The sequence below is a fragment of the Grammomys surdaster genome, unplaced genomic scaffold (assembly GCF_004785775.1).
Source record: "Grammomys surdaster isolate TR1022 unplaced genomic scaffold, NIH_TR_1.0 317, whole genome shotgun sequence".
NCBI classification, from domain to species: domain Eukaryota; kingdom Metazoa; phylum Chordata; class Mammalia; order Rodentia; family Muridae; genus Grammomys; species Grammomys surdaster.
Window position 1 is genome coordinate 1,769,511 of NW_021604736.1, and position 13,359 is coordinate 1,782,869.

The window sequence follows — 13,359 nt, forward strand, 5'->3', positions numbered from 1 at the left end:
AAGGAAGGAAGGAAGGAAGGAAGGAAGGAAGGAAGGAAGGAAGGAAGAAAGGATAGAAACAGGCCAGTCTTTATGGAAATGGGGTAACTTGGGTGGTTGTGTTCAACTTAGTTTGGACATTAAATGAATTAAAATGGACACATTCAAGCTATGAGCCTTGCCTCATCAGCGCTATAAAAGCTTCCAGGAGGACTGTAATCTGACTCCTCCTCCCTATAATGTTATGCAATATTTCTATGGCTACAGAGCCCAAAAAAGAGGAAGCTAATGATTAGTTTGCTAAATGCGGTTCATGGAACAGTTCACAACTCTCAGACCTGCCAACTGCTGCTGATGTCCTTGTGTGTTCTCCTTTCTGGGGTAGAAGTTGGATCATTCCTCAGAAAAATGTACAGTAACATTTGTCTTGAATCCAGAAACCAAGGAGGGCAGCAGTGCTCATGCGCCTTGGGGACAGAGTGGGGGAAGGTCACACCAATCACAGAGCCTGGATGCCTTGGGCTTCAGCAGTCTGTGTCCGTGTCTGTGTGCTGGAGGAAAACAAGAAGCTTCAGATGACAGAGAAGGAAAAGAATTAACATCTCAGAGATCAGGACACTAAGAAAATAACATTTTTAAATCTTTAAGGACATTTGCCATAAGAGAGCTGTGTGGAATTTATCATTCTATGAATATGCTTCTTCATTGTCTGTTTTGTGCATCGAGAAAGTCTTATCGTCCTTGGTCATGTGTGAACACTCCACAAGTGTCCTGCCTTTATGAGCTACAAAGTTTGTGAGCTGAAGCCCTTCTCTGCTTCATCTGTAAATATGTGTCAGTGGAACACCCTGCATAGGAGAGGCCAGCTGCAATTGTGTGTTCTTTCTTGAGAATTAGGAGTTAAATCCTTAAGCCATTCACGAGTATTTGACCTCATCCCACTAGCATGAACATGGGTTCTTTCTCATCAGACAGAACACTATGCCTGGTGACTCATCTCCTTTCCCAGTGGAAATGCACTTAGCCCTGTAGGCAGAGTCCCTTGCTTGGCGTTCAGTCTTTGGAACTATTGAGAAAGAGGTAGTCTAGTTTCAGTCTCTATTTACCTGACATGTCATTTAAGTATCAAACTGAAAAACCAGATCTAAGTCACTGTGTATCTTTTCTTACGTTTTCAAAAGGTGGGGAATATGAACTAGGGACAACCAAGTAAAGGCACACCACTTCTCTGGTGTCCTTGTGAGTGGCTCAGAGCTGAGCCAGTTCTGCCACTATGTATGAACTTAAGGATTTTTCCAAGAGACAAGAGTTGTGGGACTGGCTTATTTGACTAAAATGGCATGCCTAGGTTCAAGTGCTGAGTCTGTCATCCAGACTCTCTCTTTTCTGCCTTTGTTTTGGAGGCTTTCTCTGAGATTCTTAATGGTGACACTTGGCCCTTAATAGAACCTTCTGGCAGCAAGCACACCAAATGGCACCTTGTCTCCTAGAAAAGTCCTGAACTTTTTGATGACTAGAGTAAGGCTTGTCCTGAACCATCCCTGCGTTGGGTCATGGTACCCTAAGTTGTGACTTTCAGCTGTCTGTCTGCCCTGGCTTCACTTTCCAACGGTAGATGGAATAATAATAAGAGAGAGTCCCAGTGAAGAGTGAGGCACTGTGCAGCAGAGGAAGGGGATGTGAGCTGGTCTGACTGGGCATGGCTGCTTGTGCAAGGGTGGGCTTTGCCTCCACACACCTAAAGGCTCTGCTGTCTCCCTGCCCCTTTTGTATATAGCCTGGCCCATCTTGCCAGTGACAGTGGTCCCTGATGGCCCATGAGGCTGTTCATCCTTGCGGTCCTCTGTCTTTTATTTTCACTGGTCTGCGTGCTGCTCTGGACAGCTGTGTGGATTTTCTCTGTCAGTAATGCATTTACTTAAAATGAATTTGACTAAAGTTACATGCAAGAAGAGGCTGAAGAAGAAGTTATCAGGAGCCAGTATGATTATGGTGGTACTTATTGTACTTAAGTCAATTGAAAAAAAATACTATAAAAAATAATAGAATCGGGCTGGTGAGATGGCTCAGTGGTTAAGAGCACTGACTGCTCTTCCAGAGGTCATGAGTTCAAATCCCAGCAACCACATGGTGGCTCACAACCATCTGCAATGATATCTGATGCCCTCTTGTGGGGTGTCTGAAGACAGCTACAGTGTACTTACATATAATAAATAAATAAATAAAAAATTTAAAAAAAAATAATAGAATCAAAGCATATACAATTCAGAAAATATAAAAACAGTAATTCTTACCACTTTAATACGATCATTATTATAATTTGAAACTGCTTTTTAGCTATTTTTTATGTGTCTCAAAAAATGTTTGAATCTTGGGTTTTTTTTTTTAGTTACCATTATATAACACAAGCATTTTCCATATCATAAATCATCAGTATTAATACAGTGTTAAGTTTAAAAAATGGCAGCATAATATTCCATCAGGGGGTATACTGTGATTCACTTAGCCACTCTCGTCTGATTAGACCTTTAAGCTGTCTCTTCCTTTCATTTTCCCTACCAAAGAGTGTGTGTTGTACAGTGTCTGGTCGGGACCTTGATTCATGATTTGTTTTATTCTCTGAGGCAATGGTGAGAAATGGAATTACTAGTTAGCAGGATCTGAGCATTTCCAGACTCTTGATGGTCCATATTGTCAAATTCCCTTTCAGTTTGTCACGTTGATATCAGCTCTAGTAATTTATGATCTGAATGCCTTTACCATATTCTTCTAACAATAGATATTTGGATGTTTAAATGTTTCTCTGATGCAATAGGTAAAATACATGTCTTATTTTTTTAACTTAAATTTTTCACTTTTCTAGTTAGTGATAAGGTTGAGTGCTTTCGTGTATGAACATTTTGCCATTATCATTTTTCATGCTTGGTTTTGTTCATTGTCTTTTCTCCATTTTAGACCCCAAAGCAGCCTCTGAGACAGAAACCGATATCTGTGCTGAATGGGAGATAAAGACCGTCACTAGTGCTCTGAAGACCTACCTGAGGTGAGGATTTCCACTTATAAGCAGCAAGCCACCTAGTTAGCATGTGGTCAGGAAGAAAGCAGTTTTCTTTGCAGTCTCCAGAGAGCTGCTGAGTGGGCGTTTGAGATGTAGAAACTGCCTCTGTGTGGGAGCGTTAAGTTCAGCTGGTCAGGCCACTCATAAATTGCCCAGGGTTGATGGGCTGTCACTGTGCTAAGGTGCTCTGAGTGATTGAGAAAGCCCTGCTCTTAATGAGATGTATTAAGATGATTAGCCCTAGACATACCCTAAACTGTGGCCTTCCATGAGTGATCTGTTATAAAAACTAGAACTGATATGTCACTGGATTGAACAGACTTGATCATATATCCAGTTTATTGCGACTGTTTTGAGCTTTACACAAAAAAATATCTTGCTTATATTGGTCCTTAAAGATGAGAGGGTAGCCGGGCGGTGGTGGCGCACGCCTTTAATCCCAGCACTTGGGAGGCAGAGATAGGCGGATTTCTGAGTTCGAGGCCAGCCTGGTCTACAGAGTGAGTTCCAAGACTGCCAGAACTACACAGAGAAACCCTGTCTCGAAAAACCAAAAAAAAAAAAAAAAAAAAAAAAAAAAAAAAAGAGAGAGGGTAGATGTGGAAAAATTACCATTTGAAAATTGCCATTTGGGGGAGGAAAAAGGAAATATTACCTTGCGCTATTATATACAGTATCATTGGTCTCCTCTAGCCCTCATTTGGACTATTGACTCACTGCTTACCACTACCCCCGACACACACACACACACACAGAAACACACATACACACACACACAGAAACACACATACATAGAAACACAAACACACAGAAACACACACACACACACAGAAACACACACACATGTACACAATGCACACACACACAGAGAAACACACACATATACACACACCACACACACCAGACACACACACACACACACGGCCCTGAAACTTACACTCAATAGGAACACTGTAATTCTGTGCTATGATTATCTAGGAGGATGGGTTATAGTCTCAAGCAGAGGAGAACTGGAATCATATATGGAATAAGCCTCTATACAGGCTTCATGAGGACTCCTGTGGCTAGGTAGCAAAGGAGGTCACAGAAAGGAGTTGGTAGTGCATACTTTCTTTGGACCTTGTAACAAGTGAGATGCAGTGCACAGCGTGAGTAAGAGTTGAGCTAGGGAAGCTGATAGAATGAAATTGAGCCACAAATGATGAAGAGTCTGGTTCTTACCTGGATTAGCAGAAAAAGCTATTTGTAGTTAATCAGGTTGCACACAGCTGATACAATATCCTATAACCCTCTGATACTTTGAAGTAATAATCCTCTTAGAACCAAAACACCTATAAACATTTTTATGGTGTTTCTAGAAGCTCTGATTTCAACAACAAACTTTTGGAGAAATGAGAGTCTGAAGGCAGCTAATGCAAATATATATACTTGCTTGTTTCTCAACATGTCCTAAAGCGCTCTTGTTCATGAATGACTCATGGACTGAAAGGAGGTCTGTGGGTTTGAGCTGTACTTCTGCATTAGCTCTTGGTGCCCTCTGACTGATGTGTAGGTGGAGCTCTCCGCTTCAAAAAGAAAAAAGGGCAGAGCCATGCAAAAGCCAGTAACCCCAGCACCTGGAAGGTGGAATAAAGATAGTGAGTTCCAGGTCAGCCTTGGGCACATAACAAGGTGTGGTGCTGAGGAAGAGGTGAGGAAACTGTGAAACTGAGGGTTTCAGGTGAAATGTCACGTGCACTGCTACACCGAGCTGCTGTCTGTCTCTGCGCCCTGAGTGTTTGAAAGATGCTATGGTGTTTTGCAGTATTCAGGGTGCTGCTCAGTAAGAGGGATCATTTTACTGTGGAACTGATGTGTCTATGTCTATACATTATTTTTATTCTAGAATGCTTCCAGGACCACTCATGATGTACCAGTTTCAAAGAAGTTTCATCAAAGCAGCAAGTAAGCGTCTTTCAGTTGAAGTATCAAGGAGAAAAGAATAGATTTTTTTTTTCTATTTCGAGGAACACCCAGAATCCCAATATAAATGCTACCTAGCCTGTCATAGTCTGCATGTGAAATGTCTGTATACAAGCTTATGAGACTCTGTCATAGTCTAAAAATGAAATGGAATCAAGACCGCCAGGGGCCTTACTAACACTGCCACTTCACAGTGGAAGAAAAAATCTTAAGAGCCAGTTTTCTTGACTGGAAGGGAGGGGAGGAGAAGGAAAGAGAGATGAGACAGAAAAGAAATTTTGCCTTTCTAGTTTTGATAATTGGTATAAATTCTTGGAGCTTTTTTTCTTTTTTTTTTTTCATCCTTAAAGCAACATTCTGTAAAATGAATTGGACATTGGAAATTTCCTAAATTGAGCAGTGGAAGTGTTTCTTTTGAGTATGGCACCCTTTGTGTAACTTCACAATCCTTTTTCCACCATGTCTTCCATTTACAGCTTCTGATCATTCTTTGGCCATATCATCTAGGTTCTTAGTTCATATTACTGCTGTTGAAATACATAGGGATTAGGTTCAAGCTACCCTAAGTATATTGGAATCTGTCTACGTGGGGCAGACCAGCAGTAATGGGGCAGTTAGATTCTCTATCAAATTTAAACCTGGCAGGACTGCTCTTGGTATTATGATGCCCATAGCTTGTGCCTCTCCCTGGATACTTTTAGCCTTTGGGTTTGTTTACCCTGGTAACTACTACTGGCCTAATTTTATAGTACCTAATGTTCCGCTAGCCTTATATACCTGAGCTTGTCCTTTCCAACAAGGAATAGAAAGGCATGGGAGAGACCTAGGAATGAAGATGGTGTTTATGTGAATTCTTTCTCAAGAGAAATTCCAAACCCAGAGCAATCATTCTCTAATTAAACTTCACATCAGTTCTATAAATAGATATGGTGCATATTAGCAATTTATTTCCCAGAGAAACAATACCACTTTCCCAAATTGAATCAAATGGTAGCAGGCTATAGAGTGACAGAAAGATTTTTTTTTTTTTCAGAAAGATTTAAATGTTCTATCTGCCACTGCGTTCTTCATACTTGACTGGTGTGTTACATGTAACTTAAGCATAGTGGTGGGTTTTTTTGTGCATCTGAACACATGATTTTGAAATTTGAGACCTTGGTGCTGTTCACATAAGATCTGTTTACCACTTCACAAGTGCATAAAGTTCCTTCTTTCCTTGAAATGAAGTTGGCCCTCTAGGGAGCCAGCTGCTCCCGTGTTTGTTCCTCCCTGGGTTGACCAGCTCCATTTCATCACAGTCATTAGCTGGATGAACTCTGCTACAGAAAGCACACTGAAAGGCCTTCTAGCCTGCCACACTGCTTCTAAGCATGCACGCAAGACAGAGTGGTAAATCCTCAAGACCATCTTCCCTGTGTTAGTGCTGAGGCTTTAGTCCCCCTTGGTCTTGTCCAGTAACTTAGCTGTGACTCCAGTACTTTACCCCTTCTCCTTCACAGAGCTGGAAAACCAAGAGACTCGTGTCTCTGAGATCCATAGCCTTGTCCATCGGCTCCCAGAGAAGAATCGGCAGATGCTGCAGTTGCTCATGAACCACCTGGCCAAGTATGTTCCCCCCCAGCCCCCCAACTACTGCTCTTCTGTCACCCCAGAGAGTTCTGACCTCCACAGGAAGTCAGTGTGTGTCTCTCCCACTGTTAGGTCAGGTAGGCTGGAGCCTCAGGAAAGAAGTATGTATAATGGTGACTCTAGAGAACACATTTAGTGCCAGGAGGCGTTTGCCAAGGAACCCACAGAGGGCCACAGGGCAGCTCACCAGAACTTGCAGGGGGACTCTTCAATCCAGAGTATGTCAGCCAATATTCCTGGTCACTGTGAAGTTTTCAGGGTTTAGACATTCTTTTGATGTCTGAGGAAAAGCAATATGTTGTGTGGTTACAGAACTTGGATTTGGAGCAAGGGTGCCCTGATTCCAGAAGTGTCTGTTCTTAAACCACGGACAAACCACAGGTTTACCCACTTCTTCGGTTCCTCATTCATCAAGTGCAGATAATAGACAGTCTTCATCTATAAGGCCATTGATTTTTTTTAATATTTATTTATTTATTTATTTATTTATTTATTTATTGTATTGATGAGTACACTGTAGCTGTCTTCAGACACACCAGAAGAGGGCATCCAATCTCATTACGGATGGTTGTGAGCCACCATGTGGTTGCTGGGATTTGAACTCAGGACCTCTGGAAGAGCAGTCAGTGCTCTTAACCACTGAGCCATCTCTCCAGCCCAAGGCCATTGATTTTTAAACTTACCTTGTTAAAGCCTCTGAAGAAGCCTAGAGAACAAGGGACTTATTTTTGGCAAATGTCCTCTTGCCCTGTAACATCACCAAAGTGTTGCATAAGGGCCTAGTTTTTGTGCTAGAAGTTTTAACAGTGTTGTGATGCTTCTGAATTTTAGAGTTCACTGTTGCCTCACCCATTTCTGAATAGCCTTGATGAATTGGTTTGTGTTAGTCGTTACATGTATGCTGCGTTCTGACCTTTCTTAAATAGAGTATTCTTCAGTATAGAAAGATAGTGGTGGTGTGGTGTCAATATGTAGAATTTACTCAATTCATTAAGTCCCATACTCACTGAACTGATGTGCCCTTAACCAGTGCTTTGCTCATGCCATTAAACCAAACCTTTGGGGTCAGCTGATGCTCATCTATAGGAGATTGTTATGGTTAGTTTTCCTTCATCTGTTAATTATTCGATGTTACCTTCCACTGTGGGGCACACATACATATACCATAAAGATTTACAAGGCTGTTATAAAGAACCAAGGGTGTATTGCGAGTTGTTGAGAAACAAGTGGGCAAAATCAAGGAGTTTTCCATTATTAATCACATTTTTTGTGATGCCATATCTGGACTGCATATTCAGAAGTAATTAGGAAGCATGGCCCAGGACATGTGAGTTTGCAGGGAGAATGCCTCCAGATTGTCAAAAGAACACCATGATGTTTGCTTAAAGTAGTGGGAGCACGGCTTCAGGAAACAGCTCCTGATGCTCTCAGATGAACTTGGTGCTTGCTCCATACAACCCAGAGCTGAGCATTTGCCATCCTAGAAAGCTAGTTTCTGTCATTACAAACAGAACTTCGCATACTTCAGGCAGACATTGAAATAATGAGGTTCCAGGTGTGCTCTTGGCTACCTATATGAGGGGTGCTTGTGACTGGCAGTGGCCTCTGAATCTTCAAGTGGCCATGTAGCCTGCTGGAAGCAGGTGGAAGAGAGAAGGGCTGGAAACTAGCTGAAAGCTGGCTCTTTTCATGCATTGAGACTAGAATGAGTATAGTTGGATCACAAGGTAATGGTGATCCACCAGAACCCAAATTGAAATTTTCCCATTTATAAATTGCCCCAAGGATTAAGACTCTTTAAAGAAGAAAACAATTAAAGCAATAAAACAAAACAGTCTGTATTCTTACTACAACTAGAGAATATGCAAGTTGTGCCTGTGGTGTTGACTTCTTGCTTTGTTTCCCCCCACCCCTGCCTGGGGGTTATTTGTTCCATATCTGGAGTCCTTGTGGTATTGGTTACTTTGGCCTTCTGTCATTTGCTTGTTCATTTAAGTATCAAGATGTCTACCAGTCATCTAGCTCCTGTACTTTACCGTGGGTTAAAGCTGCTGAGGTGAAGCAGCGCCCTTGGTCCACAGAGCTTGCTTCCAAATGTAAACTGCCCCTGAGTTCTCATTAGCGCTCAGGGGAGTTCTCAGACCACACTTGAACTGTGTTCTGCTTACGCCACTGCCCTTATTTAGAGCCCAGCTGTAAGGGAAACTGAGCTTGGGGCAGGCAGGGGCTTTGTTTAATTCCAGGGTTCTCAGGTTCAGGCTTAGCCTAGGACTGGCCTGGGCTATTGTTCCCTGGCCACTTGCTTAATGGTCAGCTTCCTTCCGAAGTTTTGGTTTCAGAGCTGACTGCTGGAAAATCCAGTGTTTACTTCTCTTCTTACCTACTCCCTGGCTGTAGATCTCCGCCTCTGGTTCAAAGTCAGACAATATGTATTGTCACTGTTTGCTTAACATTTTATTAAGTTTTATATTTATGTAAAATTTCTAGGAATTTTATATTAAATCTCAAGAAAAAGTACATTTGGAAGATTGGCAGACGCTTTTAAGGAAAAGTTAAAACTCCTGACCTCTAAAGCCAAGTGATTACTAAGACGGATCCAAGTCAGGGAGAGGTTGGGTCTGTTCCAGACCTCATGGGGAACATCAAAATTACAGGCAACCATGCGCATGTTTGTGTTGATCCAGCTTAAATCTACTCTGATAATTAGATGTTTTCTATCTGTGCCGTGGGATCCAGTATGCAATCTGGAGTCACTTGTCTGCATGTGTGCTTGGAATCAACACAGATGCTGGTTCATGCTGGCACTTCTGGACCATGCTGAGGAGACCCTTCTAGCAGCTGCTACATTTCCGGGTTGTTTTCCAGATAGATAAGACACAAACAGACCTTTTGAGACCCACTGGCCAGCAAGAGAGGCCGTACAGGATGAGTTCTGAGGAAAGGGAGATGGTATTAGAAAGGAATATGAGTTGGAATTTTGGAGTATATTAATGATGGAAGAAGCAAATTGACTCTTCACATACAAAAGATACCATTGTTATCATTAAATTGGTCTTTTAAAATATCTTGTCTTGATTTCTCCAGATTTGGTATTAAATTGATCTCTAAGCACATGAATTTATTTTAAAATACCAGCAGGACATTTTCATTATGAAGGAAGTCATGTCCAGCTAGCTTTGATCAGTTCTGCTTCCTTAAGTGTCTCCTCAGTATTCTGATGTGTGTGTGTGTGTGTGTGTGTGAGAGAGAGAGAGAGAGAGAGAGAGAGAGAGAGAGAGAGAGAGTTTCTGTGTCTTTACTAAGTAGGCATGGGTGCAGGTATGGCTCTAAACAGAAACAAGAAAGAAAAGTCCTGATCTTATAATGTTATAATTGTGGAATAAAAACACAATGGATGAGTAATGGACAGACTTCACGGTAGTTTCCTAATGTTTACATATTTGATGACTCCAAGTATGTTGGCTATCCCCACACATATCATTCACAGTGGCTCACCCTTAACTTTATTACAGTGTCTGTGCTCTGTAGGAGGATTTCAAAGCATTCTCTATATAACAGGGGTCACGATTAAAAAATACCCTTCCAGAGCTGGTTTTCCCAAAGTACTTCCTAAGAAATAAATCTTACTTTTTTCATTTTTGATGCAGTTTCCCCAGTGTGGCTAGGCCCACAGATCTTCTTGTCACAAGAAGATCTTGTGTTGTTTAGGATGTTTTGAGCTTCAATTAAGAGAACACCTAATTCAAAATGGCTTAATAAAGGGATCTATTATGTCCTTACAAGGACTCAATCCTGAGAGCTGGCTTCTGAAGGATCCAGGTTATTCCAGCTCAGCCAACCTCCTCTGGAGGTCATAAGATGTTATATTGTGTCCCTGCACATCAGTGCTTGGCAGAGGCAGAAGAAACTGTTTCTTCTTGAGCCTCTTTAGGAGTTATATTGATGCTCCCCAAGATGTTCTCCACAGACCTGCAGACACATTCCCGGGCCCCCTTGGTCCAAAGCAGTTTGGAGCAAGAGAGGAATCATCATGAGTAGGTTACAACAGACAGCTTTTACCTGAGCTGCTGAGGGAAGCACAGACACTAGAATGAAAACAGAATAGGAGCTGTCTGTAGGCAGCCTCATGTCTGCAGCTCATCCTGCCTACTCCAAGGCGCCTTAGTGAAGTAACAGTGAGCAGATGTTAGGTTCACTAGAGACCATCCCAAGAAGTGATGACTCATCGGGACGCTTGGGACCAAATGGCCAATTTTTGTGGTTTTGTCTCATGTATACCAAATTATGACATTTGGGGGTAAAAGACTAATAAAGAAGGTAAATACAACTCTGTGCTTATGCCCCTCCCTACTATCTGATGTTTATTTTTGATCATCTGTCATGTTGTAACTTTCTAAAAGGACGTCAGTCTAACAATTATAGGGATCATGAAAGAAAAATATGGGACAAATGCTTGGCGTGGAATTAAGAGAGACTTTTTGTTTGACAGATATTTCTAAGGATCTGGTAGCTTTGATTTTTTTTTTCCTCAATCCTATGACTGAAGCCAGAGTACTTGCATCCTTCAAATCAAGAAGGAAACATCCAAGTTTTTTTTAGGATCTAGAAGCAGTGGGGTTGAGATCATGTAGAAATGTTGTTGTTATAAGCCAAGGTAGGCTTTGGCTCCAAACAGGGTAGCACCTAATGGTTAACTAGCATTCCATGAGATTCTTGAAGGATCAGAATAAAAGGAGGTGGGTACTATTATACACACTGGCACATAGCTCCCATATAACTCTACTGTGCTCTCTCCATCCCAGGCTTCAAAGATAAAATTCAGAATGAGCTGTTAACTACGTGAGAAATGCTAGTGTTTTCTTTGCCACCAATGGTGCTCCAAAACAGGGGTGAGAACTTGCAGTCACATTCACTGCAATTAATGCTTCTGATACAATTGCTGTTAGAGATGGGTGGTCCTGTGGTTTCTCAGGCTGCTGTTCATCAGCCCTGTATCCATCTCCCAAACTTGTGTTCTATAGTAGCCTTTAGACACTGTACTGCCACCATTATGGGATTGCATGGCTGCTGGGCCACTGGTGATTATGTCTTGATATCCCATGGAGCTGTATTAAGGCTGCTAGTCCCAAGCTGGCCTCACACATGCAGTCCTCCTGCCTCAGCCTCAAAAGTGCCAGCATTATAAGCATGTGTCATCCAGCCCAGCTAGTTCTGATTGAACCACTCTATTTTTTGTAATTCCATGTAATTCTGTCTATTTTCATCATCTACCCCCCAAACTGCCTGTCTTTCCCAGGCTTCTTGCAAAGCCCCTTCCTTGGTTGTACTGGCTGGCTCCCTCTAGTCCACAGAGTACAGGCCCTGCACGTAGAGAGTTCAAAACACATTAGGTTCCAACATATGATTCATCTGCATAAAAGACAAAATGATAAAAACTCCAGAAGGAGTTTCTCCATTGCCGTTATAATAAAACCCTCTGTATAGTCTTCAGCCCCTTTGGTCTTTGCCACCCTGTCTGTGTCTCTTTTAATCACCCTTGCCTCTCTATTATGGGGTGCATTATATTATGGGCTGCATTGTAGACAGCACTATGGTTTACTATTTGCGCTGAAGCATGAGTAGTCTCTTGGTCATTTCTCAAACATCTTCCCTGCTCCATCTTTTCCCTTTGGCAGTCATTTCCTCTCTTCTGGAATGGCCGCTTCATATCCCCTGCCTGCTCAAAGCTATCTCATTCAGCCTCAGCACAGATCACATGCTCCAGTCTACAAGCTTCCCTCCTGCCTCAGGCACCTCTCACTTTCCTGAGCTCCCCTTAGCTTCTCTGTTTTCCTTTTATGTGTATCACTTTCTGCCCATGGCACAGTTTGCTGAACATGTCTCTCATTTCTATTTGATCAGTAGCTTCCTGGGGATGTGCAATCCAACTCCATTGTCATTCTTTATTTTGCTCATAAGTTGCAAACCAGCCTCTAGCTGAAGCAGCCCATGCGTGTTCTGTCCTGTGGTATATTGCTGGTTTAAAAGTTCCAACAGGTTTCAGACATTTTTAAACGGGGTAATTTTACTTGAAAAATTCCAACATCTCTGTTAGAAGTTGGCTAGAGCTGAGGAGAAGCCACACTACCTACCAGGGTGTGCGTCTCATTTCCCATGGTCCTCCACAGCCCTGTTGTCTCTTGTGCCTGGCCCAGTTCTTATGCCTGGTCATAATACAGGTGTTAGGGTTTTCTACCAGTCTGCTTATCTCCAAAGACAGAGTTTGGGGATAGCCTAGGACAATTGCTGCCCTGACTGCCTCTTTTATTCTTTTCTCATGAATGACTCTCTATTTATGATAAGTTAGAGGTCCCTCCAAGATCCAAGTGACACTGTTTCCAGTAGGTTTCGGGTTTTGTGTTTACAAGGCAGGGAGACATTGTGCTATTCTGTTTTGTTTGTTTTAAAAGATCCTCTCAGCTATTTTTGGTAGAACCAAAGGAAAACCTGTTTAAAGGGACACAGCAGAGAGGATCCCACATATTTTAAAGCAAACAGACAGCTATCACTTTAAATCAATGGAAAAGCAGGAGTAATCATAGGTCAATCCTTATTTAGCCCACTTGCCAAACTGGTAGCCTAAGAGTTTCATGGCCTATGGCCTTCAGGATTAGGATAAAAGAAAGATACAAGTTAAGTTATAGATCTCTCTCTCTCTCTCTCTCTCTCTCTCTCTCTCTCTCTCTCTCTCT

General features: G+C 42.1%; 1 protein-coding gene across 2 annotated transcripts in view; it reads left to right on the forward strand.

Moving 5' to 3' along the window:
* Positions 1-13,359, forward strand: part of Arhgap26 (Rho GTPase activating protein 26) — a 387,278-nt gene that overhangs the window by 242,922 nt on the left and 130,997 nt on the right. For both annotated transcript variants that reach the window (XM_028777886.1, XM_028777885.1), the window contains exons 15-17: positions 2,935-3,022; positions 4,923-4,981; positions 6,499-6,604. In XM_028777886.1, coding sequence (XP_028633719.1) covers positions 2,935-3,022; positions 4,923-4,981; positions 6,499-6,604 — 253 coding nt within the window. The remainder of the gene's footprint in view (positions 1-2,934; positions 3,023-4,922; positions 4,982-6,498; positions 6,605-13,359) is intronic.